At 42.7% G+C, this 27,961-nt stretch overlaps 1 protein-coding gene across 5 annotated transcripts; it reads right to left on the bottom strand.

Moving 5' to 3' along the window:
- Nucleotides 1-148: 148 nt before the first annotated feature.
- NBR1 (NBR1 autophagy cargo receptor) lies at nucleotides 149-27,961 on the bottom strand. 5 transcript variants are annotated; one of them, XM_014790634.2, is made up of 22 exons: nucleotides 27,574-27,961; nucleotides 23,639-23,749; nucleotides 20,595-20,657; nucleotides 19,776-19,794; nucleotides 18,930-18,952; nucleotides 14,804-14,998; nucleotides 14,079-14,156; nucleotides 13,375-13,589; nucleotides 12,733-12,900; nucleotides 12,237-12,446; nucleotides 11,564-11,723; nucleotides 11,179-11,469; nucleotides 10,336-10,485; nucleotides 9,533-9,608; nucleotides 8,892-9,002; nucleotides 8,474-8,638; nucleotides 8,172-8,249; nucleotides 6,853-7,273; nucleotides 5,994-6,085; nucleotides 5,252-5,309; nucleotides 4,186-4,294; nucleotides 149-1,904 (listed from the first exon to the last, which is right to left on the bottom strand). In XM_014790634.2, exons 2-22 carry the CDS (start codon nucleotides 23,738-23,740, stop codon nucleotides 1,731-1,733), a joined length of 2,958 nt encoding a protein of 985 aa, XP_014646120.1. In that variant the 5' UTR covers nucleotides 23,741-23,749; nucleotides 27,574-27,961; the 3' UTR covers nucleotides 149-1,730. The 5 variants fall into 5 exon arrangements, with proteins under 5 accessions (XP_014646120.1, XP_014646119.1, XP_014646118.1 ...); XM_014790633.2 differs by lacking the exon at nucleotides 27,574-27,961 and adding an exon at nucleotides 27,220-27,513 and having other exon boundaries at nucleotides 14,079-14,153; XM_014790632.2 differs by lacking the exon at nucleotides 27,574-27,961 and adding an exon at nucleotides 27,220-27,512.

The following is a 27,961-nucleotide window of genomic DNA, read 5'->3' as shown; positions in this document are numbered from 1 at the left end:
CAGGGACCCGCCCCTTTCCTCCCCTCCCCTCTCTCCCTGCCGGGGGCCGCCCCCTTCCCTCCCTCCCAGGAGCCAGAGAAGTTCTTGGCTCTTCAAAGGTCACCCGAGGTCCCGGACGCTGATTCCTCAAGGACCAGACAGTACAGGCACGAGTTTCAAAGAACCTTTATTTCACCATTCTTTAAGCGGTTATGTACAAGTACAACAGGACCGACGACCGGACCCCAGGGCCCTCCTGGACCCCTGCAATGCGACCTAGATGGTCGAGACAGGTCCCGCACGAAATCAACCCAATTAATTACACATACTCGCCGCTCAGCCTCTACCCAGAAGCCCCGATAAAAACGTTTTAAATAATGAACAGCCTGGCTGGCTTACAGTGTGAATCCTGGCCTATTTATTTAATAACATTCAAGAGTTATACTGTAAATAAACATCATTATGGCAAATGATTAATTAAAAACCATTCATCATAAATACCAACCAGGTTAAATAATACTATTTTACTATCCTTCCCCCTTCTGGCTGGGGGTCACATTCTTCTTTTTCTGTAAGTCATTTTCATGAATAATATCTTTTAGTGTTTTTTGTTACCTCTTCCTTCACCAATTGTACCCAAGGGAGTCATCCTGGGGTTAAACCCAAAGTTTGTCAGAGTTTGCCCCCAACCAAGTTCTGCAAAACACCAGCCTCTTCTTCCTGTTCTATGCTCTCCGGGACTAGATGCCTTTGAACAGATTTCAAACATTCAAGAAGCCATCAGGATTTCCTAGGCCTCTCACACACTCATTTTCCCGCCCTGACCTTTATTGCGATTAACACAGGAGCCTGCCTTTCACTTCCCACGTTTCTATTTCCCCCACTCTACTGTAAATAAGATCTGCCCCGACATTAAGAAAAAAAAGTAACTGTTCAATTTACTTTTCCCTTTAACAGAAGTTTTTTTTTCTTCTCTATAGAATTAGCAAAATATTCCATAATACCTACTGAAAAATTTTCCCTTAAATAAAAGAAAAATGTATGCAAAATTACTACAATAGACACTGCTCAATAGGTGCTGGTGGGTTAATTAGCACACTCCGCCCTCCTTTCACTGAAGTGCAGAGACCCAGAAGGTGGATGTTCTTCAATGCATTAATGGTGTCTCTAAAAAATACCAGTGCCATTACTAAGTCTTGCAGGGAAATGACTTTCTCCTTGAGATGAGAAGAGGAACAAGGTTCCTATCACGCTCTGGGTGTCATTTCAGTACCACATAGCTATGAGGCTTGGGGTAAGTTAGAGAAGTTATGAGAATAATTCCTGAAAACAACTTCCAAGGTTAGTTTCTTTTAGAAACTGACAATTAACAGATATCCTCATAAAAACATCCACATTAACCAAAGAAAAAGACTTAACTTCAATACAAGCAGAAAGAAAAATGGTTCTACAAGAGGTTTAAGTTATACTCTTCAATGCACTCACTAAAAAGGAGAAAAGAGTTTCATCCAAATCAATTGAAAAACTGTCTTCCTAATATTCATTCAATACCTAAAGTGAAAGTTTAAGTTCTGGTCTTTGATTTGCTCCAAAAAATACTGTAACGCAGGTATTGTCTTGATAATTCAATGATGGGCTCTATATAGCTTCATCAGATTAAAAAATAAGCAAGGCTTCTACCCTACACCCCAACAACAGAATAAATGTCATCTCTGGGCAGCAGGCAAAGTTATTTAATATAAGGTTACTCCTCAATAGCGGTGGCTGTACCAGTCGTTGTTGCTGACCTGAAGGAGCTCTGTCACCACCTGCAGGATGTTGTAATTGTGTTTCTTCAGCAGCCTTAGGTTCAGCTGCCTGTCACAGAATCCCATTTCAAAGAGATGGGCCATCAGGGCTGCTGTCTGATCTTCAGAAACTATTGGCTGTGTAGAGTAAGAAAAGCAGAAAATTTTCTGTATAATTTGTTTATCTTATAAATTTTTATCTTGTAAGTCATACTAATCTTTCCAGGTTATTCAAAATACTAGGTAATGAGATGCAAGGGTATTGATACTAATGGGTCTTCCGAGGGGGTAAAAGGACTGGGAAGGCTCCGCTTTGGATTAAGTGTGTTCGTACCCAAAACCGCCAACTAATGAACTGTCCTTAGAACTAGGAGGAGAATGCTTCAGAGGGCACTTTCAGAAGGAAGCATTTTCGGCCAGACGAAAGAAAAGAAGCAAATATACTCTGGAAACCTTTGAAGATAAAGGTAATTGTGATGGGACAAGCATAAGCAAGAGAAGAGACTGTTACGGGAAGATAGTATGGGAAATTTAGTCAGATATGCAAAGGAACTGGAAAGAAACTGCTCGGGAAATTACATCCTGTGCGACCTCCTTGGCATTTTTTTTTTTTAAAGAATAGAAGCGATACAGGGAAAAAGGAGCTAACGTTCATTTACGTCCCTCTTTGTGCCAAGCCCTGGGATAACACATAACCTTCCTAAATCCTCGGAATACCCTAACTCTTAAGTTTACTTACCAATTGTGTTGAGTATCAATTCCCTTATTTATGAAAATGGAGATACAGAATACCTCCTATTTTGCAGGGTTGTTGAGGAGATTAAGATGAGAAAGTATGTAAATGTGTTGAGCAATCTCTGGTATTTCCCTCTATACCTAATTCCACTGTTCCCTTCTTCCCTTTTATTTCAGAATAAATATCTATCTTCCTTTCTAGGTGAATCCTTCCACATGTACTTTGCTTCGTATCTCATTACCTCTTACCACCTCAGAAATGTTTTTCGATGAATTATCCTCTCTCATCTTGATTGTTAACCTCCTTCGCTACTGGCTCACCCACCTTTACAGATGTTTCTCTCTGCCTTACGTATCCTATTTTCTCTGTAGTCCGGCTGCTTCAAAGTGAGGCATACTTGCACTCTCAAAGTCCTCTCGACCCGTTCACACTTCTCTGCCACATCTGACACTTGGCCATGCCCTCCTCATTAAAAGTCCCTTCCCTAAGCTCCAGCACAGAACTCTCCCCTCATTCCACCTAGTTCTCAGTCTTTTTGGCAAAGCTCTCCTTCTTTCCATGATCTTTCAAGGCTGCTTCTTGCTTTACCCATTCCTTTCTGGAAAATCTCATCCAATCACATGGCTCTTGCTCTAACCTGTATAGAAGTGACTTTATCTCCAGGCCAAATCTCTCCCGTGTGAGCCACATGTACATATCCAACTGCACTCTGGATAACTTTACCTGGATGAGCCTCAAATTCAACACTATCCCAAACTGACCTCCTGCCCAAATATATCCTCCTTCCTGTAGCCTCTCTTAATGAATGGTACTATCAATTGCCTGAGCAAGAAACCTGGGATTTATCCTTGACTTGTTTCTAGCCACTTAACCATGGTCCCCAAGGTCTACTATTTCTCTCTCTTTATTTCTCTTCTAACTTTCTTTCCTATCTATATATGGATTCTCAAAAGGATATCTTTACTGGCTCTATCAGCCTCCACACTATAGTGGAGTTATTTTACTAAGAACAAATCTGATCATGTTAATTACTTCCCTAGAACTCTTCAATGGCTCCTCCCACGAGCCATAAAATAAAATCCAAACCACTTAACACACCACCCCACCTACACAGTTGGTCTTTTCTCTTCTTATTCTTCTCAGCCCAAATTCACCTTCCAGGCTTGCATTTCCAAGTCTTTTTAATGGCTACTCTCTGTCTACAATGCTTCCTATCCCTTCTTCCTGGTGGACACTTGTTTTGTCCATTAGGACTCAGTTCAGGCATCATCTACAAGGAACCCTTCCCTGGTCCCACCCACAGCCAACACCCAGTCTGAGGGGTTCCATCTGTCTGAGAACACCGGCACAGTTTCTTACAGTGCACTGTAAATGTCTGTTTACCTTGCTTGTTTCCCACGTCTTTGAGCAGGAACTGGTGTCTTATTCATCTTGTAGCGCCGGCACCCGGAAGGGCTCCCCACACACAGTAGGTCCTCAACAAACATTAGGTCTTTCCCTTTCCTCCCTTAAGGAATTTGGCCAAAGTCATACAGCTAGAGAGTGGCAGAGCTGTGTGTTAACCAAAGACTAAACCTAGAGCTCATGCTTTCTACAATGCCATGCTACTCTCCAACCTAGACAGATGCCATAGTTTTCATCGGTGACTTGGATTTGGTTCAGGAAAATAAGACATACACTGACCTGTGCGGTGACTGGTGGCCCGGCAAACAAGGCCTTGTATGCAGAGGCAGCAACAGACAAAGCCCCCTTCACCAATCCTCCGGCAATGCTGTTCCCATGGTGGTGGTACCTGTGGAGGAAAACCTAATTATCTCCCTAAAGAAACATAAACCATTATTTTCCTACAAGATAATCTGGGCTCTACTCTGTGAAAGAAAATGAGATTTCCTTGAGAAAAAAATCAGATATAAAAAGAGAATGTTGGGCTGGCCCCGTGGCTTAGCGGTTAAGTGCATGCGCTCCGCTGCTGGCGGCCCGGGTTCGGATCCTGGGCGCGCACCGACGCATCGCTTCTCCGGCCATGCTGAGGCCGTGTCCCACATACAGCAACTAGAAGGATGTGCAGCTATGACATACAACTATCTACTGGGGCTTTGGGGGAAAGTAAATAAATAAATAAATAAAATTATATATATATTAAAAAAAAGAGAATGCGATTGTTTTCATATCAGTTTTATAGTTATAAATCTTGGTTTGATGTAAGGCCCAGCTCTACTGCCACAACATATGGGCACTGCAGATAACACTCCACTCTGGTTAGAGTGCCAACTTTCAGTCCCAGCTGAAAATTAATGTGGTCAAAGGCACAGTGGGGTATTGGCAGTCTATCTGCTCCATAATCATCTCAGAGGAAAACACCTCCCAAAGGAAATGTGCTTTTCTGGACACCGTAGGAGGAAGCCCACCTTGACACTGCTCTGAGATGAGTGGGAGCAGAGAGGCAGATGTGTTTAAGAAAAAGTTACCAAGATGCACTTAGTGGGCTTGACCTTCCTGCCTTCTCCCCTGGTACAAAGGGTGAGCTGAATTTGAGGGCACTTCTTTCTGGTCTATGGAATGTGAACACTCTTCAACATCAACTTTAGCCCTCAGTGTTGCTCACAAGCTTTAGGAGAAATAAGAACAAGAAGGAATGATGGCTCTCCGCTGCTCTCTGAAGTGGCACACGCTCTGAGAGGCTCATTTAAGCGGAAGCAATACTAGGATATCCATCTGCTTCTGAAGAGGCTAGACAAGGTCCAGTTACCTTAAGTGGTCACAGCTCTTCTGCCTGCTGTTTACAAGTCCCGATGAGCCTCTGGGCTCTAAAAGCAAAAGAGCTATAGGTTAGATGCAGCATCCGTAAGCACCTAGAGTTTCCTAACTCTCACAGCAAGGCTATTTTTGAGGCAAGTGGCAATCTGATCACATTGTTTAAAGTCTTTTTTTTTTTTCAATATTTGGGAAATTTTGCAGGTTGCTTAAGTAAGTGACAAGGAAAAACTGTCCAGAATGCAATGCAAGGTGACTGTTTATTGAATCACAAAAATTAATTCTATAATCCCATCACACTGATTAGTTCTTAAGTACTTTTAGGTTTTGTTTTTTGAGGAAGAGTGGGAAGTGACTTTGACGGTTTACTCACAAATTCAAGGTGCTATTCTCCTTGTTTTGCAGATAAGGAAACAGAGCTACAGGTGTTAGAAACCTGCTGAACCAGTGCAAGCTCACTCAGTGAGGAAAGGTGGAGCTGGAGCTGGAACCCAGACTGGGCTGGCTCCAAAGCCAGTGTTCTACCCACTACAGCACAATGCCGACCTCTATGAGGTCTCATGTAATATATACTAAGCTAGAGAATAGCAAAAAGAGCATGAGAGTGGAGCACAGACAGAGTGAAAGGGCAAGTTTATAAAAACTGCCAAGAATCACAAAGATAGAGTGCCTATTTATACCTGGTTTCCATTAGAAAGGAGCATAGAAAAGGAGATGAAGCTCAGGCTGGTTGTTACCTCTGATCTGATCAGGGACTGAAGAAACTTCTGGTATGGTAACCAGCAAATCCACTCCTGAAGAACCATGATGCTGTCCATAAGGAGGGCTCCTTTCAGAAAGACACAACGTTGAAAGTAAGTCTAAAAGGAACCTATGGTAACAGTAGAGAAACAGTAAACACAGCAAGGCAATGTCAATTTCTCTACAGTCTTCACATTTCTGATCCAGATCACATGTCTGAATTTAGGGATCAGGTGAGAAGGGCTCATTCTACTTCTGGTTTTCCTTTTCAGCCAGTCAAGCTGGAAAGACTGGCTTCAGTCTGGTCACTTGCCCCCATGTCAGGTGGTGCTGATGAAGGGAAATGTCTCGCTCCCTGGGAGAACGGGTTAAAGTATAGTCAAGGCTCCACTATTTCCCATACTATGAGAGAGCGATGACACAGACAGATCCAGTAGAAAAGCAAAAATAATTTCCATCTGGTTTTATAGTATATTTTTTCCCATAATGGATTAAACTTCCTAATTCTACTTTAGGTTAATAGGAGAATGAGTTTTTCCTGACTTTGCCCATGAATCAACAAAACAGGGAGGGAGGGTCCAGGGATGTTTGTGTTTAAAAACTGGCTCTCAACGATAAAAACTTAGGTAGACATATTATACTCAGATAATTAAGGTTAACTAAAACAAGTATTTTTTTAAATCCAGAATCCATAAATACCGGGAAGTTCAACTTTTATTCATCTAAATTCAGACTTTACCATGGGAAATAAGTCTCTTCCCCTGCTGACAAGAAAATGGGTTTTGAGATCAAGTTGATTCTTCTCTTTATTCTACTTCTGAAGAACAGCCCAGCTAAGGGGAATGTGGATGGTACCTGGGCAGCTGTGGTGGAGGCCCCACCACCTCTGGGGTTAGGGGCACTGTGTCCAGAGTTTGTGAGGTCATGAGGATGGCACTGATGCTCTGCCCCGGCAGCTGGTTCTCCCCTCCAGGGGGTCTCTCCCCAGCCTTGCCTGGTTCCTGCCCAGCCTCAACCCCAGGCTCGCCTTCAGCCCCTCGCTCCATGCCTGGCTGTGAAAGCGCAGAGCTGTACATGGAGTCCCCCAGGGGGCGGCTGGTGTCAAAGCACTCAGGCAGGATGATGATGTAATCCTCTGAAGAAGCAGACGACTGACTCTGAACTTCATCTTTGAGCTCATCCTCCTCTTCCTCCACGACAGCTTCTTCCTCAGCAATATGGACAATCTCCTCCCTCTCATCTCCAAGTGGTCCCTCTTCAGGTGAGGCAAATTTCACTAAAGGATGAAGCAACCAATTTTAAGGTATAAGCTAAAAGCAGCCCCTGGTACTACCCTTACTTGGTAAAGCCTTATGAGTCATGAGCTACAATTATGAAAGCCAGAGGAGAGGGACAAACCACAGGGAAGGGCTGCCGCTGGACCCACAGTCATGGCCATATTCTAAGTCTCTTGAAGCCTATGCAAAGCTGGATAGAACCTAAGTGCACAAAAACAAGTAGGCAGAAACACCCAGGCTCCTGAGCAGCATTATAATCTTAAAACAAGGAGGCCCTATCCCTTTTCCTCTTCACATGATGGTTAATATACTGAGATAGGGTTCAAATCAAAACTGATATACTAGCTAACAGAGCTGCAAAAAGAGAAAATGTTAGGTGGTGAGTACTGCAGGACTGCATGCTACTTTCTTCCTCTTCTTTGCAAAGTAATGTGTAGTCATGGCAGAAAATTGGCAAAACATGGATGGGGGGGTGGAAATATAAACCTATCAGACATAACTACTGTGAACATTTTGGTGTAAGTCCTTCCAGACTTTGTTATGCATTTGTGCACAAATGTGAAAAATATATATGTGTATATTTGAAACAAAAGTGAGACAAATCATATTTAAATAGGTCAAATTTCATTATAATAAATACAAGAGCTTTTCCTATATTATTTTGATGCACTAGAAATTGAATTTTTGGATAGTTCTTGAAATACATGGTATTAGTTCTACCTATCTAATACCCAGAAATTTCCGTTATAAGGGAATTCATCACAGCATAATTCAACCTTATGAAACTTAGTCTGGAACTCCTGCTTCTGCCCACCATTTCCTGGACTGCTGCCCTTGGAGAAAGGAGACAACTCAGCTGCCAATGGGGGTCTCTACTGAGGACCTCTGTTAACTTACATGAAGACTCCTTACTGCAGAATCCAGGCAGCACCACTGGCTGCTGTTCCTCTGTGGCGTGCAGCTGTAATTCTGCCCCTGAGAAAATGCAGAAATGAGTTACGGTGGCTGCTCTGCTCCTGATGCTATAATTAAAACGGTCAGGTAGAATACGCAGAGTCTAAAGAAACAAGCACGATCCGAAGTCTAACAAAGGTCACCCGCCCTCCACTCTGAGAGAAGACGAGCACTTCCACGTATTCAGACCTGGCCATCACAATTCAGGCGCACCCTGCTGGGTAGGGGAATGCAGGGACACTCACCGTGCAGGGACTTCTGTCTGCAAGGTGGGTTGTGATCCGGGGCAGCATCCAAGGTAAGCGATCGGATTACAGTCTCACACACGAACTGGGTCCCACTCAGGTCATCTTCTGCTTCCTCCACTGAAGCAATGTTCTCAGCCCTCCTCTTCACTGATGCTGTGGAATCTGAAAGACACCAACCTTGTCTGCACTTAGTGTTTAAAGTGCTGAGGAGCTTTCTCCAGTTGTGTACCATGCTGATACTATGCCAAGAATAGCTGCTATCTGTACCCTGTGAAGGTGAGGAAACTTCAAAAAACGAGATGGTACAGAAAACCCATTGACGCGCTAAGGTAAGGTCAGTAGAGGGTATGCGTAAAACCAGGGTGTGGTATGGAAGGGGAGGACGCAAATACTTCACAAATATTTAACCCCTTACCAGGAAGTGCTTTAAATCTCGGCCCTTCACTCTCTTCCTGTATCTGCCCCAAGCCTGGCTTCTCTATTAAAGGACTGTCATGTGGCAGAGGAGACATGCAGGGAGTCATATCTGGAGAATGAAGACAGGAGAACAATCAACCAAGAAAAAGCACCCCATCATCAATAGTCAGTGTCCAGAAGCAACAGCTCACAGGCTTCTTGCCTCCTAGAGGGCTAAAACAAACCCAGGTGTGTTTCAAGGCCTGTTGTAAAGAAGTTTTCCAGACCATCAGGTGCACAAGTATCTTGGACAGATCAATCAACAGAGGAAGGATCATAAACAGTTGTTTGGCCTGGAAGGCCATGGCAGACACAGAACCATGAATGTAAAGGAACAAAGGGACAGACACGTCTAGAGAAAAATGAAGAAGAGGGTCCTTTTACGGTGAGGAAGCCTTGCACGAACTTGTATTGTTGCCTCTGACAGACAACAGGGAGAAGAGGGAAAATGGACCCATGGGTGCAGTTTTACTATCACATTGTGGGAGAAATCCTTGCCATCCATATCCTCAGAATAAAATCCTAACTACCCGAGTCTAGGCCGCAGTACTTTTGTGCCTGTTAATAAAATAAACAAGGTGGACTGAGTGACATTCTTACCCACAGGAGTGTTGTGGGGCACTCTCTCCAACTCCTGGACAATGTTTATATCCAACAGCTCAAAGGACAGCAGGTCCTGGAAAAAAAAAAAAAAAGGCAATGTTAGGCTACTTACAGTGCACGCTGGAGCCATGTTTTTTTTTTTTTTTTTTAAAGATTTTATTTATTTATTTTCCCCCCAAAGCCCCAGTACATAGTTGTCTGTCATAGCTGCACATCCTTCTAGTTGCTGTATGTGGGACGCGGCCTCAGCATGGCTGGAGGAGTGGTGCCTCGGTGTGCACCCGGGATCCGAACCCGGGCCGCCGGCAGCAGAGCGCACGCACTTAACCGCTAAGCCACGGGGCCGGCCCTGGAGCCATGTTTTATCTTGCGGGGACTTGCAGGCCATTAAGTTCCACATCACCCTAGATTCAACTCTGTTCAAATTCAGGGCTCACCCCAGTCAAATGAAGACAAGAAGAGTTAAATGGGAACTAGACATTCAAATAAGCAAATGTCAGGAAAAAGAGAAAACGCAGTGGGGGTGACGGTGAACCAGTTAGCAGAAATGAAGAGGCAACTATAGGGAAGTTGTGGGGAAGCACGAGATTGAGTTCCCAATTCAATGAGGAAACATTTAGTTTAGAAACTTGCTTCCATAGACGATCTCCTGGCCATTCAATGCATCTAACCAGTTCAAAGCGGGCATTTCTCTAACTTTCTGGGCACCACTGATGGCTATACCACCTTCTCTTCAATAAGGTAAGACTCTTTTCCCAATGTTCTCTGTCCCCTGCCTCACAAACTGCTCAATTTTCCACCTGGGCAGTCAGAAGGTCCACAGATGGGATGTAGAGCTCCCTCTCACTGGCAACATTTTTTGTCTTCTGTGGGATACACGTTTCTGTCCCTTCCATCTGCTCAGCTGCTTCACCCAGTTGAATTTCTTCTTTAGCCAGAAGCAAAGCTTCCTATAGAGACAAACCATCGCAACAAATTTTAGGCCCTCAACAGAACTCAAAAGGCAAGCTGACAACTGCCTGCCATAAAACAAAAACACTGCTGCACCTCTACATATTTTAAAACTTTTGATTTTGATATAATTTTAGACTTATAGAAAAATTGCAAAAATAGTACATAGAGTTCCCATTACCCCCTTCACCTAGCTTCCTCTAATGACAACAACTTAGATCAATTATAGTAATAACAGTTAAAGCCAGAACATTAACATTGGGTAAGTAGATTTAAGCAGTAAACACTCTAAAAAAGTACCTAATACAGGGAAGTTGCCTAAAAAAACTGTGCACCAAGTAACAACCAGGGCAAGACTTCATTAGTATTTAGGGAACACACAAGGGATATTCCAGAGACGTGAATGTTAAGGAGCAAAGCCATCAGTCCAGCAGTTCCACAGGCCAGGCTAGGCCGCCCTGCTTTCTCTCGTGCAGCAAAGAGGCTAGCCAGGCATCATCACAGAGAGATACAAAAGCATTTAGAGACGCCTACACCAAGATGCTAAGGACACACAAACCAGCCTGAGGACTAGGCCCAATATCAGCATATCAGTGTGTTGGGGGGAGAGGAAGAAGCAAGCCTCTCCAGATTTCTGGAAGAATGACCAGCTGTGAGTGGGCTTAGTTTCAGTCACCCCTTCCAATGCTTACCTCTTGCTGGCAGGTGAGGTCATCAGCTTTGCTTGAGCTGATCGTACCCTTTTCAATGTTATCAGGGCTCTCTGCGGAGGGGAAAGGATCCACTATGATGCTGCACCAGACCCGCGGGCCAAACTGCTGGCCTTTGTGAGAAAGACGCCAGTGGGAAGTGTATGTTCCCTCCAAGGCTGGGGCAATGAACTCCACAGACACAACTCCCACATGGCCGGCCTTTAGGCAGGGAACCAAAACATCCTTCTTTTCTGTAGAAGCCAAAGTCAGGTTTCCCCACATGAACTTGAGCTGAAAAGAACAGTGACAAGAGAAAGAAAGCTTGTCAGCTGAGCACCCTGCCACTTCAAATCACTTCATCTTCACATTCTGTGGGAAACAATACCTTTGTGTCTGCACTCCACTTTACATTTCCTGTATTTTTCATCCTCCAGTGTTTGATAAACTTGGTTCCTGGCTGAAGGTGAGTCCCATCAGGCAAATTCTCATCCACAAATGCTGCACTGAAGGTTGGCATAACTGGGGCACAGGGCTGCAAAGGGAGCCTGAACAGAAATTCAGATACTTAGTCACTTGCTGTTGGGTGTGATGGCTTCTGAATATCCAACACTGTGGTTCGAGTGGCTGACCAGGACTCTTGAGAATGTACTAATGCATTTGCCTTAAAAATAACACTAATAAACATTCTCAAAAAACAGAGGACAGAGAACTCCCAAGCTAAAAAGCCACTAGGGAGGATAACTAAAAGGGTCCATAAATAAAACAACTTGAAAGTTAGGCTCTTAAAACATTGGCTTCTTTTGCTTCAAATCCAGACTGCCTGCAGTGAAAAGAGCTCACACCACCCAGTTCTCAACTTGACCGGTTTCTATCTTTCTGAAGAAGGCAACAAAGCAAGTGTCAAGAATAACTACCAAAACCCCTTTAAGAACACTAGGATCAGAGAAGGGGAAGTTTTAAGGGTTTGGGTGTTATTTGTTGGCTGTCAAAAATAAGACAGAAGTTGGCTGAAGTTCCAGTTTTAGAGGGCTTGGATCCCACCCTGGCTCTGGGCTTACATCAGAGTGTTAGACTGCAGCAGGCTCTCGGGTCGACCCAAAGGAGACTTGGGGCTCTGGAGTCCATGGATCGAATTCCACAGATGAATCTTCCTATGGAGTTTAAGCTGCTTTTTAAGTTCCTTGACCTCTGCTTTACGTTGTTTCTTCTCAGCTCGCAACCTTTGCTTTTCTGCTTTAAGAAAGTTCTTGTCAACCTGTTTCTGGAGCCTGTGAGATAACAAAGTCTTAAAAAACAAGCCTCACAAACAAATCTTGAAGCTATTTTGAATTACTTGTTGTCTCCATCAGTGTCAGCTTCTAGTTTAGTTTCTTAACTTCTTTCTATAGTTCTCATTTCCATTTCATTAGCTTTGTGTTACTGTCCCCATCATTGCACATCAACTTGGAAAGGAGCAGAACTAAGGAGACTATTTGTAGTTTTGCGATTCATACCCTGTCACCAGAACCAAGAAGCCAACCAGAGAACAAGCATCCCATTAACATGTGGTTTTACCTGGCTTGTTCTAGAGCAGCAGGAAGACGAGGAGTAGAGAACCTTGAGTGACAGAACGGTTCAGAGGAACCCACAACAGGTCTCCGCAACTTCAGCAGGACATGGTTGGAGTCATGGGCATATGGCCCCGATTCACAATCTTCACAGATATTGTAGGATGGGCATACGCTGTGGGGAAAAGAATGGCACAGTGAGGAATACCTGAGGTAGGGAGATATGAAACCAGGCTTCCATATTTGCTCTACTACCAGCTAGGTGGTAACCTGGGCACGTCACCTGACCATGCCATGTCTAATTACTAAAATGAGGATAATAACACTTAACCTATACCTACTTCAAAGGACAACATGGGAGGAAGCAAGATATGAAAGCATTTGGAACAAAAGGGAGACAATCCTTGGTGACCTATAATTTTATTTTAGGAAACATAATTTTGTCTGGCTCTGTTAATTTAAATGTATATATGAACACAACAATCTGAATAGTTATCCTTCAAACAGTTATTTTTTCTTGTGGTTACAGAGCTGCTAAGTCTGATGCTCAGAGACAGAGTACCCCCAATTTGCCTTTACCTACCCAGAATGCCAAGAAGGTCTGCTCCGAGGTCTACTAACAGCTATTTATTCCCAAGTTACTGCTTACCTGCACTGGTAGCGCACACCAACGAGCCTCCTTTGGCAGTTGCTACAAGCAATATGCCAGTTGAACTGGCTTTCTGGCAAAAACACTGTTTCCTCTGAAGTAGGCATTGAGACTTCTGAGGGACAGGAACTCAAGGATGGGTTCTGGAGGACAAGCTTCTCATGTAATTTCTGTTCAAGCTTTTCAACTGTTTCTTTAACCACTTGCTCTCTGAACTAGAATACAGAGGAGAAGATGGGAAAAACAAACCTCAGCTCCACTACTGGAAAAAGCATGAAGATATCAAATAGAGCTGAAACCTCACTGTTTCTCGTATAACACAAGAACATAATAAACAGCTAACAGCTACTGAACAAATGGACAGAAACATAGCAAAAGAAGGTCTATTCCTTCCACAGCTAAACTGGTTCAAAGAAAATACCAAGAAATCCTTTTGATGAGTAAATTTCTAACTTCTTCCTTCTCAAGCATAGAGATTTGTCCCTTTCCCTTACATCCTTAGAATTAAACTCCCTCTTTTTCTGGTACATCATTGCAAAAGTTAGGAGCTTTTTTGACCGGAACTGCTCTAATTTGGAAATTATTAGCTACCCCCTTCATTCACCCGCACCAGAGACAGCGGCATCTGTGTTCAGCTTTCTGTTTCTTCCACGTTCCACCTGTGCCAATACTGCTGCTACAACCAAGCCAGAGAGAATACTCACTGTCTCCAGGTAGCTGGTGAACCAGTCTGGGGGCTTGTCTTGAGGCTGGTCTGCATCACATGGAGCAAGTGGAAACTGCTGCAAGAAAATACAACCAAGATCTTGGAGGTTACCTTTTTTTTTTCTATTTAAAATAATTTTCCTGGGCTGGCCCCGTGGCTTAGTGGTTAAGTGCACGTGCTCCGCTACTGGCGGCCCAGGTTCGGATCCTGGCCGCGCACCAACGCACCACTTCTCCAGCCATGCTGAGGCCACGTCCCACATACGGCAACTAGAAGGATGTCCAACTATGACATACAACTATCTACTGGGGCTTTGGGGAGAAAAAAAAAAAAGGAGGAGGATTGGCAATAGACGTCAGCTCAGAGCTGGTCTTCCTCAGCAAAAAGAGGAGGATTAGCACGGATGTTAGCTCAGGGTTGATCTTCCTCACAAAAAAAAAATAAATAAAATAAAATAATTTTCCTGAAATGTATTATTTTGAGGTTTCTTTTGTCAAATAATATAAATATATGCTAAAAAAAAAAAGAGTATGAAGGAGTATAAAAGGAAAACGAAGTCTCTACGTCACCCTATTTGCCCCCTCTCCAGAAGTAACCACAGTTACCAGTTTCAAAAAGCCAGACGATAGCTCCCAAATCTTTGATGAATACTCATATCTTAGACCAGAGACGATGAGACATAAGGTTAGAAAAACTGTGGAGACAGGTCCATTCCCTTCATACCTGTGCTGCAGGCTCCTCTGGGGTCTTCAGGTCTGATCCCAAGACTCGTACCAGTGAAGAATAATGTGCAAGTGGCTTCTTCCCTGCCCTCACACCTGGTCGTTGTTTTGCCACAACTCGGGGGGAGGCTTCATCACCAACGCCGCAGGCTTCATGGACTTGCATCTGCAGTTGGTTCCCCTGCTTAACTGCCATCTGAGAGCACACGTTATGAAATAAAAACATACTGTGTGATTCTCCTTTCCCAAATTAAATTTCAAAGACACCTAAACAGAAGAGGTATGGTGAATTACGCTGGAAAATATCAGAATTTATGTTTTATTAAATCAAATGACATATACTACGTTAATACTCAACCTGCTGTTTCTTTGCCAAGAACATTAACCTAGGACTGGTTTCATTAAAAACACCGAAGTAGGTTTTTAGCGTAGCACTCTATTAGGTGAGATGTTTTCATTAACTGGATTACCACTTTTCTGTTTAACTGCTTTTTATGTAGGACTCCACTTATGTATTCTAATTTCAACTTTTCAAAAAAGTCAATCCTGGGGCCGGCGCCATGGCTTAGAGGTTAAGTGCGCGAGCTCCGCTACTGGTGGCCCGGGTTCGGATCCCAGGCGCGCACTAACACACCGTTTCTCCGGCCACGCTGAGGCCGTGTCCCACATACAGCAACTAGAAGGATGTACAACTGTGACATACAACTATCTACGGGGGCTTTGGGGAGAAAAAGGAGGAGGACTGGCAATAGATGTTAGCTCAGAGCCGATCTTCCTCAGCAAAAAGAGGAGGATTAGCATGGATGTTAGCTCAGGGCTGATGTTCCTCACCAAAAAAAAAAAAAAAAAAAAAAAGTCAATCCTAGACTACTATAACTGGAGAAACTTAAAGCTATGTCCTATACTTAAGCGTTTACTTTCCTACTAAGAATGGTATTTTGGAAAGTATGCCTCCTAAGTAGTCACCTCTTTTTGAAGAGCATCTTCTTAAAAATTTTATTTTGGAAACTCTACTTCAAGGGGCGTTTGAGGTTCTATGAAGGTACTCCAGTGTCCAAGCAGAGATGAAGGATCAAGTCATGGGATTCTAGCTCCCCCAACTTGTCACCCAGTGATGAGAACTGTTCTTTCATCTATTTTTACACATTAGACTTCTTAAAATTCCATTTAAAAATAGCATTCTATGGCCAAAAAGTCTGAAAGCTATTATTTTAGATTAAGGATCAGCAAACTTTATTTTTTTCCTGGGAGAGATTTGCCCTGAGCTAAGATCTGTCGCCAATCCTCCTCTTCTTTTGCTTGAGGAAGATCAGCCCTGAGCTAACATCTATCTGTACCAATCTTCCTCTATTTTGGATGTGGGTCACCACCACGGCACGGCTGACGAGTGGTGTACATCTACGCCTGGGGTTCCAAACCCAGGCCGCCAAAACAGAGCTGGCTGAACTTAGCTACTATGCCACGGGGCCGGCCTCCAGCAAACTTTCTTAAAGGGTCACATAATAAATATTTTAGGCTTGCAGACCATACAGTTTCTGTCCTAATTACTCAACTCTGCTGTTGTAGCACAAAAACAGCCACAGACAATACGTGATGAATGGGTGTGGCTGTGTTCCAATAAAACTTTATTTATAAAAATATATGGCCAGTCCACTGGCTATAGTTTGCCAATCCCTATTGCCAATTCTAGACCACAAACCAAAAAGCTTTTCATAAAATGTTTGGTAGAGTCTGTGGAAAACATTGCTCATGAAATGACTACAATAAAATGTGTTGAAACGTATAAACATGGAATCTTAAGTATTATATAGTACTATATAAAAAAAAATGTACGAAAAGCCTTGCTTCCTAGGGAAAGACAGGCTTATAGAAACTCTAGACTCCTGAGGTCCGAGATTTCTCACTGAATAGGTAAACTGATAGAGGCTGTGGGAAAGGTAGACGAGTTTTGAAGATCTAACTTAGAAGACTGTTTTGGTGAAATTACTGTAGCTTCTGAGAATAGGGAAAGAGAAAAGCCAGGAAGAGTTGGACAAGAGTGAAGGGGTGTGGGGAACAACTCGTTAGAACAGCATAAAAGCAAAGAGGAAACAGGAAGACCACGTGAAAATTGGAGTAGAGGGAAATCATGAAGCATGAGGAATTATTTACAGAGAAGGGCATCTCAACTAAGAGAAACCAGGAAAGGGCCTGAATGTCCAAAACAAGAGACTAGCTAGTAAATAAGGATTTCTGAGCAAAAACCAAGATGACATTGGCTAACCTGTTGAAACAAGTGGCACCCCAAATAGCAGTTTTGATCAGAAACCAAAAATGGTAAATCCAGCTCCTGATTTAAAAAAATCTTGCCTTTCCTTTCCTAGACCAAAAATGATTATGGAAAATAGCTTAGTCTGGGATTAGTTCATAAAGGATAGTCAAACATTAAAGAAAAGCCTTGGGCCGGCCCTGTGGCTTGGTGGTTAAGTGCGCGCGCTGCGATGCTGGTGGCCCGGGTTCGGATCCCGGGTGCGCATCGAGGCACCACTTCTCCCTTCATCCTGAGGCCGAGTCCCACATACAGCAACTGGAAGGATGTGCAGCTACGACATACAACTATCCACTGGGGCTTTGGGGGGAAAAATAAAATAAATAAAATCTTTAAAAAAAAAAATAAAAAAAAAAAATAAAGAAAAGCCTTAATTACAAAGGTGGTAACGAAAGGACAACTTGGCACACCTTAAGGAAGTGACTTCAAGGATGCTCTAATTCATCACCAACAAACGAAAGATGGTTTGTAACTGGATGGTTTATACTTAAAATTCTCCCACATTATACTGTAACATTCCATAAGGGAATAAGGTGAAGGAAGGAGATGAAAAATTGAACCAGAAAGCATCATTCCAGAAAGTTCTATTTTTAAATGCTAGGATGGTGGCACCAAGACCAGCAATGAGATGGGACAATAACTGGAAAGAACCTTTATATTAGGAGCTGCCTTGGGCCCAGCCCCGTGGCCAAGCGGTTCAAGTTCCGCGTGCTCCACTGCGGCGTCCCAGGTTCGTGGGTTCAGATCCTGGGTGCAGACATACTCCACTCACCAGCCATGCTGTGGCAGTGGCACCCCATATATAGGAGAGGAAGACTGGCACAGATGTTAGCTCAGGGCAAATCTTCCTCAGCGGAAAAAAAAAAAAAAAGAGTTGCCTTTTACTGAGTGGTATGTATGCCCAACTCATCATAAGTCTCCCTAAAAATAGGTTTTTCTGTGTTTATATTCATTAGTTTTTCCCCATGGCTAATGGAATTCAGGTTCAAGTTTTAGGAAATAAATTTTTATTTTGTTTTATTTATTTATTTTTCCCCCAAAGCCCCAGTAGAGAGTTGTATGTCATAGTTGCACATCCTTCTAGTTGCTGTATGTGGGACACGGCCTCAGCATGGCCAGAGAAGCGGTGCGTCAGTGCGCACCCAGGATCCAAACCTGGGCCCCCAGCAGCGGAGTGTGCACACTTAACCGCTAAGCCACGGGGCCGGCCCAATTTTTTTTAATAGATTATACTTTTTATTTACTCAACTCTTTGTGTTCTTCAGTAGCATTTTATTTTATTTATTTATTTATTTATTTTTTTAAAGATTTTACTTATTTATTTATTATCCCCCCAAAGCCCCAGTAGATAGTTGCATGTCATAGCTGCACATCCTTCTAGTTGCTGTATGTGGGACGCGGCCTCAGCATGGCCGGAGAAGTGGTGTGTCGGTGCGCACCCAGGATCCGAACCCAGGCCGCCAGCAGCGGAGCGCACGCACTTAACCGCTAAGCCACCGGGCCGGCCCTTCAGTAGCATTTTAAACGTGTCTGTGTGTGTGTGTGTGTGTGTGTGTGGAAGATTAGCCCTGAGCTAACATCTGTAGCCAATCCTCCTCTTTTGGCTGAGGAAGACCGGCCCTGGGCTAACATCTGTGCCCATCTTCCTCCACTTTATATGGGACGCTGCCACAGCATGGCTTGACAAGCGGTGCGTTGGTGCGTGCCCAGGATCCGAACCCGTGAACCCCAGGCCCCCAAAGTGGGGCGTGCGACGGGGCCAGTCCCAGGAAATAAATATTTTAAAAATTATTTAAAAATAAGATGAAATAACTGTTACCTTAAGCGCTTCTTCATACTCTCCTAAAAGGACAAAAAATACACACTGTCATATTTCTTCACCAGCCCAAAAGATTCTATTAAGTACAGCCAATCCTTACTTTTAAGAATTCTTAGCTCACAATCCTTATACGTGAACAGCTACTGCCTTTTTGCTGACAAACTCCCTTCTCTTCCCACTGCAAATAGAAGCTACTTGCAGATTAATTCTCCTGCTTAAATCCCTCTCTCTCTGCTATTGGAGCCTTCTAGTTACAAAACCTCAACCCAGCTCCCTCACAGTAGGCTTAGTGAAGCTCAGGACTCAAGGGAGGTTCATGAAGAGTGTTAATACCATCATTTCGGCTGGTTAAAATAAGCTTTTGGGGGCTAGCTTGGGAACCTAACCTTCAAATATAACATTGTTCCTGTGTGAAAATGCACTCTGAGCTCTGAACAACCACCCATCTTATAAATAAGCTCCTGGAATACCACTTGTTTGTAAGTTGACATTAACATACATAACAGGTCAGCGACAAACGCAAGCACCAGGAGAACAAGTTACGTGTTGAACGGGGAGGCATATTTTCAGAAGATTAGCATCTTAAACATAAGAGAACCGCCCACTAAAGTTGTCCTTAAGGTCCAACAAAAGGCACTAACCTACATACAAAAAACTGCTATAAAATAAAAATCTGCTCTGTAACTAATGTCCATGGATGAGTGAGTGCAATGTCAATTTATTTGTATACCAAATTCCATTCTAAAATGAATATCGCAACAACAGTTGAGTGTAAATGGAAATGCATACGCCCATGAACAGATTAAGACTTTTAAATAAAGCTGACTAGGTTCTCTCAGGACTCACCTTGACTGTTGATGGATACCTGTAAAAGGAAAAAAGCAACAGTGAATTATAAACGTCTCATCAATTGAGCATTTACTATGACCAGCCTCACAGGATAGATAGATGCAAGGGCTCTGGAGCCAGAGGGTATGGACTGAACCCCTACACTACTACTACTAAGCTTTTGTGCCTTTGGGCAAGTTACTTAACCTCTCTGTGCCTTGGTTTCTTCATGGGTAAGAGAGAGATGATAATGTACATAATACACAGTATTGTTGTTAGTCTGACACATTGTAACCACCCAATAAAGGTTTGTCATTATTATTTTTATTATTATAAATAAATGGCAGCTTGTGATATATTTGAACTAACGATCACTATATAGTTTTAAAAGTTATCTCTCAGGGCCGGCCTGTGGCTTAGCAGTTAAGTGTGCACGCTCTGCTGCTGGCGACCCCGGTTCAGATCCCGGGCGTGCACTGACGCACCGCTTCTCCGGCCATGCTGAGGCCGCGTCCCACATAGAGCAACTAGAAGTATGTGCAGCTATGACATACAACTATCTACTGGGCAAAAGATAGTTGGGGGAAAAAAATAAATAAATAAAATTATAAAAAAAATAAAAAATAAAAATAAAAGTTCTCTCTCAGATTTTCTTCTTCAATGTTACTTCTGTATTTCTCAACTCCATCTCAGATGCCACAAGTTGGCTTAGAACATGTAATTATCAAATACATTTAAACCACTACACAAATGAGATAAACACTTCTGAATTTTTGGAGCCCCACATCACTCTTGAGAAATAAGATACCTGGCCATGGGTACCATAACATACTTTACCTCTTCATTTTCCTCATCCAGGTATTTTATTTGAATAGTGTTCAGATCAAATAAAACTTTTACCTGCAAATGAAATGTACATATTATATGATCAAGATATCAAAAAGGCAGCTTGTAAAAGAAACCCAGAAGTCATAAAAGAAAGGATGGGCATATTCCATTACATAAAAATCAATCATTTTATATGGTAAAAAAAGTCCCACCATAAACAAAGTCAAAAGACAAACAATAGACTGGGAAAAATATTTGCAACTCATCAGGTGAAGGGTTAATATCTGCAATACAAAAAGAGCATCTGTAAAACTGCTAATCATAAGGTTAACAACCCAGGTAAAAGTGGGCAAAAATGTACAGAAATTTCATAGAAGAAGAATCAGATATGCCTAACAAATATATGAAACGATGTTCAACCTTAATGGTAGGCAGAACAATGCAAATTAAAACAATGAGATGTCATCTGAACAGAATGGCAAAAAATTTTAAACCCATAACATCCAATGTTGTAAAAATTCAGGGCACTGTCATATATTTCTGTGAGGTGCTACCACTGTTCTGCAAAGCACCTGGCAGTATCCACTAAAATTTAAAATTACATGCCTTGTGACTCATTAATCTCTCTTTGAGAAACTTTATCTATAGAACAGTGCATCATAAGTTATATATACAAAGAGATATCTCCTGTAGTTTTATAGTGGTAAAAAAACCTTTTTGACCTTGAGGGCAATATGTTAAGTGAAATGTAGTAAGTCAGACAGAGAAAGACAAATACTGTACGATCTGACTTACAGGTGGAATCTTAAAAACAAACAAACAATGAACTCAGGATACAGAGAACACATTGATGGTTGCCAGAGGCAGGGGTAGAAGGTGGGTGAAATGGCTGAAGGTGGTCAAAAGGTACAAACTTCCAGTTATAAATAAGTAAGTCCTAGGTATGTAATGTACAGCATGGTAACTATAGTTAATAATACTGTACTGTATATTTGAAAGTTGCTAAGAGAGTAGATCTTACAAGTTTTCACCACAAGAAAAAAAAATTTGTAACTACGTGGTGATGGATGTTAACTAGACTTATTGTGGTGACCATTTCGCAACATATACAAATATAGAATCATTATGTTGTACACCTGAAACTAATATAATGTCCTGTCAATTATATCTCAATTAAAAAAAAACCCAGAAACAATCTTTTAATAGCAGATGGTTAAATTACAGTACATCAATACCAATAATACTGTAGACAATCTATAGCTTTAAAAGGAATGAGCTTGAGGGCCGGCCCTGTGGCTTAGCAGTTAAGTGTGCGCGCTCCGCTGCTGGCGGCCCAGGTTCGGATCCCTGGCGCGCACCGACGCACTGCCTCCCCGGCCATGCTGAGGCCGCGTCCCACATACAGCAACTAGAAGGATGTGCAACTATGACATACAACTATCTACTGGGGCTTGGGGGGGGGGGGGGAAGGAGGAGGATTGGCAATAGATGTTTGCTCAGAGCCAGTCTTCCTCAGCAAAAAGAGGAGGATTAGCACGGATCTTAGCTCAGGGCTGATCTTCCTCACAAAAAATAAATAAATAAAATAAAATAATAAAAAAAAAAATATTAAAAAAAAAAAGAATGAGCTTGGATCCTTACCTATTCATTGAGAATTATATCTATAATATACTGTTGGGTAAAAAAAGCAAGCTGCAGAATAATGTTTATAGTATGACTCTAGTATGATATCCGTATGAACAGGAAAAATGTGGGTAAGTACATACGGGGCTGTTAACATTGGTTACCCCAAAGAGGTGGGAATAGTGGATGGAGGGAGGGGGGAGTAGAGGGATATTAACATTTTCTTTATACACTTTTGGATTGTTTCACTTCTTATAACGGGCATGTATTACACTTTTAAAATTAAAAATTTACAATAAAGAAAAAAGGCAAGCTGTCAGCTTATTTAACCACTAGAAAAAGAAAGATAACTGTGTTTGATTTTTCAGATCATTCGACAAACAAGATCCAACTTGCTGGATAACCATCTGTCTAGGACAGTATCAAGAAATATTTGCTGGAAGACAGAGGACAAGATCAGATCATCTTTCGAGGTCTCTTGCCATTTCTTTTCCTTTTTAGTTACCATAACACATGATCAGAAGGAAGTAGGTTTTCATCAACCAGGTAAAAGTAGGTTTCTACCAAAGGGTTTCATTAAATAAACAGTTACACAGGAAGTAAAACATTCACTACTGCAAACCAAACAAAACCAGAAGAGTACAAAGGGCAAACCAGAGAAGGAAAAGCATTAACAACAAAAAAAGGAATAGGTGAGCTGTTGTCTAAGCACCTGTGGGAGTTTTTATCCAACTCTGAGATACTCAACCTCTGACCTAGCAATAAAAGCAATCAGTCAGCTCTTGCAAAACACAAGTTATATGCCTAGTGGTTCACAAACCACAGTAACATACCTGCTCTCAGGCAAAAGGACATTCTTCTGGGGCCTGGTTAGGGTGGGGCCCACACCAAATCATTCCTCAGACTGTTTCTAAAATTAACAGGTTTTCTAAGTCCTATCTCACTTAAAAAAATAACTCCACTTTTCTTTTCTAAACTCTTAAAAAGGAATTTGTTTGTTCCCTTTACGAGAGCACATCTCCTATATGAATATTGAACCTCCTCTCAAAAATAATTTTCCAGGGCCGGCCCCGTGGCTTAGCGGTTGAGTGCGCGCGCTCCGCTGCTGGCGGCCCGGGTTCGGATCCTGGGCGTGCACCGGCGCACCGCTTCTCCGGCCACGCTGAGGCCGCGTCCCACATACAGCAACTAGAAGGATGTGAAGCTATGACATACACCTATCTACTGGGGCTTTGGGGAAAAAATAAATAAATAAATAAAATTATTAAAAAAAAAAAAAATAATAATAATAATAATAATAATTTTCCAAAAGGCCCAGAAATGGTAAATATGACAGACTTTACTGCTAGGAAACAACACCATTGAAAAATAATTACCGTTGGAAAAAACATCTAGGCTTAAAGGATGGAGAAACAAAAAGTAACACTCACCATAGCTTCGACATCAGCCCAAGTTGTATTTTCTGGATCAGAAACCAGAAAGCTTTGAGGCTCATTTTTAAAAGTCACATTTAGAGTAACCTGTGGTTCCATGCTGTGGGGCTAGAGTTGAGAGGAGGAATGAAGAGAGAGAAAACACATTAGAAGGGGTTCTATAAATTGCATAAACATTCATTCAACAAATACTTGTGAGGACCTAATAAGGGTTAGGCTAGGAGGACACAGCAATGAATGAGAAGACAATGTCCCTGCTCTTCTGCTATTTATAATCTAGTGGGTACTTTAAAACAAATCTGACTGTTAATGTTTGCTGAGAGAGTGTAAATTTTGGCCACACTCACAGAAATCTTCTAACATTTGTAAAATCCTTTAGGATTTTATGGAACTTTATAATGATTAGTTAATCAGATACTTACTGAATATCTGCTAGTAGCAGGACACCAAGATGAACAAGACAGATTAGGCCTTCAGGGACATTCTTATAACTTGAAAGTGACATTCTACATTTTTCTGAGAAAAGCAGCCTTTTCCTAAATTGAGCAACCCAGGTTCTCTATTAGATCAATTTTAACAATTTACAGGTGGAAACACTAGCCAAGAAACTACACAGAGGTAGCATTCAACACCCTTCATCCAAATTTATGTGGGGTTTTTTGTAGTCTTGTTTCTTTTATGGAGAATTTCTCCAAAAAAGTGGAGAGTAATGAACATCTAACTAGAACAATCAACTCAAGGGTACCCTCATTTCATCTATACCCCTGTATCCCCTCAATCCCCCCCAATATGGATTGACTGTAGTCAACTCATGTTTTAGTTAAACCATGGTAATCTAATTAAAAAAAATTATTATGGGAAAATTTAAACCTATACAAAAGAAGAGACATTAAGAAAGATTAACATATAATGAACTCCTATGGACGGACCCATCAGCTATCTTCCATAATTAACATCAACTCAGGACTAATCCTGCTACAGCAATATTCTTTCCCTACTGGATTATTTTGACAGACGGCCATCACTGCATCCATAAAATTGAGCGTGTACCTTTAAAAGATATGAAATTTTTTTTTAACTACTTTTTTTGTGTGTGTGTGTGAGGAAGATCAGCCCTGAGCTAACATCCATGCCAATCCTCTTTTTGCTGAGGAAGACCGGCCCTGAGCTAAGATCTATTGCCAATCCTCCTCCTTTTTTTCCCTTTTTCTCCCCAAAGCCCCCAGTAGATAGTTGTGTGTCATAGTTGCACATCCTTCTAGTTGCTGTATGTGGGACGCGGCCTCAGCACGGCTGGAGAAGCGGTGCGTCGGTGCGCGCCCAGGATCCCAACCCGGGCCACCAGTAGCGGAGCGCACGCACTTAACCGCTAAGCCACGGGGCCGGCCCCAAAAGATATGAATTTTTAAAAACATAACCATGATACCATTATCATGCCTAAGAAGTTAACAATTCCTTAACTGAATGTCTACTCTGGTTAGTTGGGTTGTTGTTTTTTGTTTTTTTATTTTTTGTGAGGAAGATTCGCCCTGAGCTAACATCTGTACCAATCTTCCTCTGTTTTGCATGCAGGATGCCTCCACAGCATGGCTCATGAGTGGAGTAGGTCCAAGCTTGGGATCTGAGCCCACAAACCCAGGCCACTGAGCACAGCACACAGAACTTTAACCATTCGGCCACCAGGCCAGCCCCCAGTTAGTTGTTTTTAATTAAAGATTTTGTTTACCAATGGGTTAAGTTGGTTTCTTTTTCAGACTTTATGAAAAAATAGTTTGTTTAAATCTAAATATAAGTTGTAATGAAAAACGTCAGCTTTTAAATATATTCATCAACAAATCTTTAGTAAGCATCTACAAAGAGCCAGATTCTGCTCTGCTCTCAGGCACAGGAGACAGGAGGTGAATAAGATTAAATCCCAGGAGTTTCCAGTGTAATGGGGGGAAGGAGCACAAGGGTTGAGAAGAGTTGGGTTCCAGACACAGCTCTGGCACACTACTAGCATCTAACTGTGAGCAAGTCATGTAACCTCTGAGCTTCTGTTTCTTAATCTGTAAGACAGGTCTAATATCTCTGCTTTGCCTACATCACAATGCTATCATAAGGATCAAATAAGAATGTGTGTGCAAGTTCTTTAAAAACATTACTCATATATAAAAATTATTACAATAAATCAGTTTTTAGAACCTAAAGCAGTCCTGTTTTCCTCGGTATAATGCACTGCCCTGTGAAACAATGTAACTGAGATTGTCATTAAAAAGGACCTTGAACTCTCTGAGGATCAGAGACTTTTTTAAATCCAAAGACAATTATCTTCTCATTTTTTCCACCTAGAGCCAAGTTCACCACCAAAGAATACCAGTTTCTAGCACCAATCCTGCTGACATCAAGTATTCATTCATTTAGAATGCAATTCTTGGGGTCTTGAAAATTTGGACAGAATTACTTACTGTCCACTTCCCAGAATCTTGGGTAAAAAATGAGGGAAATGAAGTGACTGAGTCAGTTTGCCATAAGTGGATATTCTGAAACACATTCTCACTTTTCAACTTCTGAGAAACACACTTCCACACTTTTGAGAGTCCAGAAGAAAACTAATCTTTTCTCAAATTACACAATTGGAAATTAGTTCAAATATTCTAGCTCATCCAGCTGGTCTGCTGATGAGGAGAAAACAGGAAGTGGGGGATTCTAGTTTAGCTGGACCATATCCAGGTCTCCATAAAGAACTGCCTATTTGTTTGGTTTATATGTGAAAATTCTTTCAGCAAGAGCATTAATCTTGAACTTGCGGGAATGCCAAAGTTATGGTTAGCGCCAACTGTCCCTGTGGGTTTCAAGCCAGTAAAGTCAAGCAACTGGAGCCTAGGCCTTCAGCTTTCATAACTGGAACTATTCTAAGTACATGCTATTACTCATCTTTGCTTAACACAAGTCAGCTTTTCCTCTATGTCGACTTTTTCAGGATATCAACAGTCCCTTTAATAAAGCTGATCCGGGAACCTGAGCTTTGATTACTGTCTCCACCAGAGGCCTGTACAGGCTATCCAGACGTTACAACGTGAATGTGAAAGCTGGTTGTCGGACAAAAAAGTAAAAACGGTGCCTTTCCAATACCAGAGGTCCCGACCAAGACGACTTCCCTAAGAGGTTCTCAAAAAGCGGAGGGGGATGGGGTGAGGAGGCTGTGTAGGTAGTGTCATCTTTTTTTCCTAGCAGACTTCATCCTAGTCTTCCAGTTATCGTTTCCTAACACTCCATGTCGCCAGGACAGTGTCACCATCCCCGGAGGACTCGCTTTCCTTTTCTTTGCCTAGGCCCTCTTTGCGCTGGGGAGTTTCGGCCTTCCATTAGCAGAAGCCAGGCGTTCTGAGCCACGGACCCTCCATCCCTCCCGCGGTATCCGCCCCCTCGGCCCCTCAGAACACGAAGGGCTCTCTCATCCGGTCACTGAAAAGATCGGCTGCCACCATACACGGAAAAATCTCCCCTCTTCTTTGCAGGATCCCTCCCTTGAACTTCCCCAAGCCCTCTCAGCGCGACGTGACCCCACCCCCAGGTAAGCGCAGCTGCTTCCTTACCAGCTTCCCGCCCCCGGGGGGCGCCGCCGGAGGCCAGCGCAAGGACCGTTCGCTGCCAGCTCTGCTGCTATCCCCGCGGGGTGAATCTAACATGGCGGATAGAGTCAGGGCCTAGTCCCCTGTTTCTGAGTTTTCGACAAGATGACTGGCTCTTACCACTTGTCCCTCAAAACCACCACCCACTGATTGGTCGAGCATGCCTTGGAGGGGGCGGGACAAGAGCTTCCTGAGCCGCACAACAATAACAAACACTGGGGCAGAGGGGCGGAACCACGAGTGCGCAGCCGTGGGCCGGGGCCGACTTCCCCTTCCTAGGTAAATTAGGTGGCCACTGCGTTCCCTCAGGTCGCTGACCTTAGAGGACTACTTGCCCGAGACTCGCGGGGTTGGATGGGAATTGTAGTCTTTCTAGGACTTGTAAGTTCTTTAGCCTATTCTCCGCTCTCAAGATGCGAAAACATTACACTCCAATCCATATCTGTCGATGTGCATAAGCGCGCGGAGTTCCTCAATCTATCAACTGGGTTGCCGTGAGAATCGTGCCCACTTCCGGTGTCGGGAGCTCCTCTCCATAAGACTACAGTTTCCAAGGAACACTATGGCGAAGGCCTTTCGATCCGCAATGCATGCTGGAAATCGTAGTTTTTTTCCTCACAATCCTTTTATTTACCAAAACTAGAGACTTCCATTGCGGTGGAAAGGGTGAGGGAACGGGCCTCTTCTTGCGGCTGTTTTAGGCACT

Source organism: Ceratotherium simum, chromosome 16 (assembly GCF_057802395.1).
Source record: "Ceratotherium simum simum isolate JZ-2026a chromosome 16, ASM5780239v1, whole genome shotgun sequence".
NCBI lineage: Eukaryota > Metazoa > Chordata > Mammalia > Perissodactyla > Rhinocerotidae > Ceratotherium > Ceratotherium simum.
The sequence above is the reverse complement of the archived record's forward strand: the minus strand, read 5'-3'. Positions and strand labels throughout refer to the sequence as shown.

What these genes read in the sequence shown, in the direction of transcription:
- NBR1 (XM_014790632.2), bottom strand. Translation starts at nt 27,312, where the DNA reads ATGTTAGATTCACCCCGCGGGGATAGCAGCAGAGCTGGCAGCGAACGG. An exon ending in AGTCCCTGATCAGATCAGAG is followed by an intron (nt 5,310 to 5,993) that starts GTAACAACCAGC and finishes TTTTGCTTTTAG; the next exon opens with AGCCCAGAGGCTCATCGGGA. An exon ending in GGCCACCAGTCACCGCACAG is followed by an intron (nt 1,905 to 4,185) that starts GTCAGTGTATGT and finishes TACTCTACACAG; the next exon opens with CCAATAGTTTCTGAAGATCA.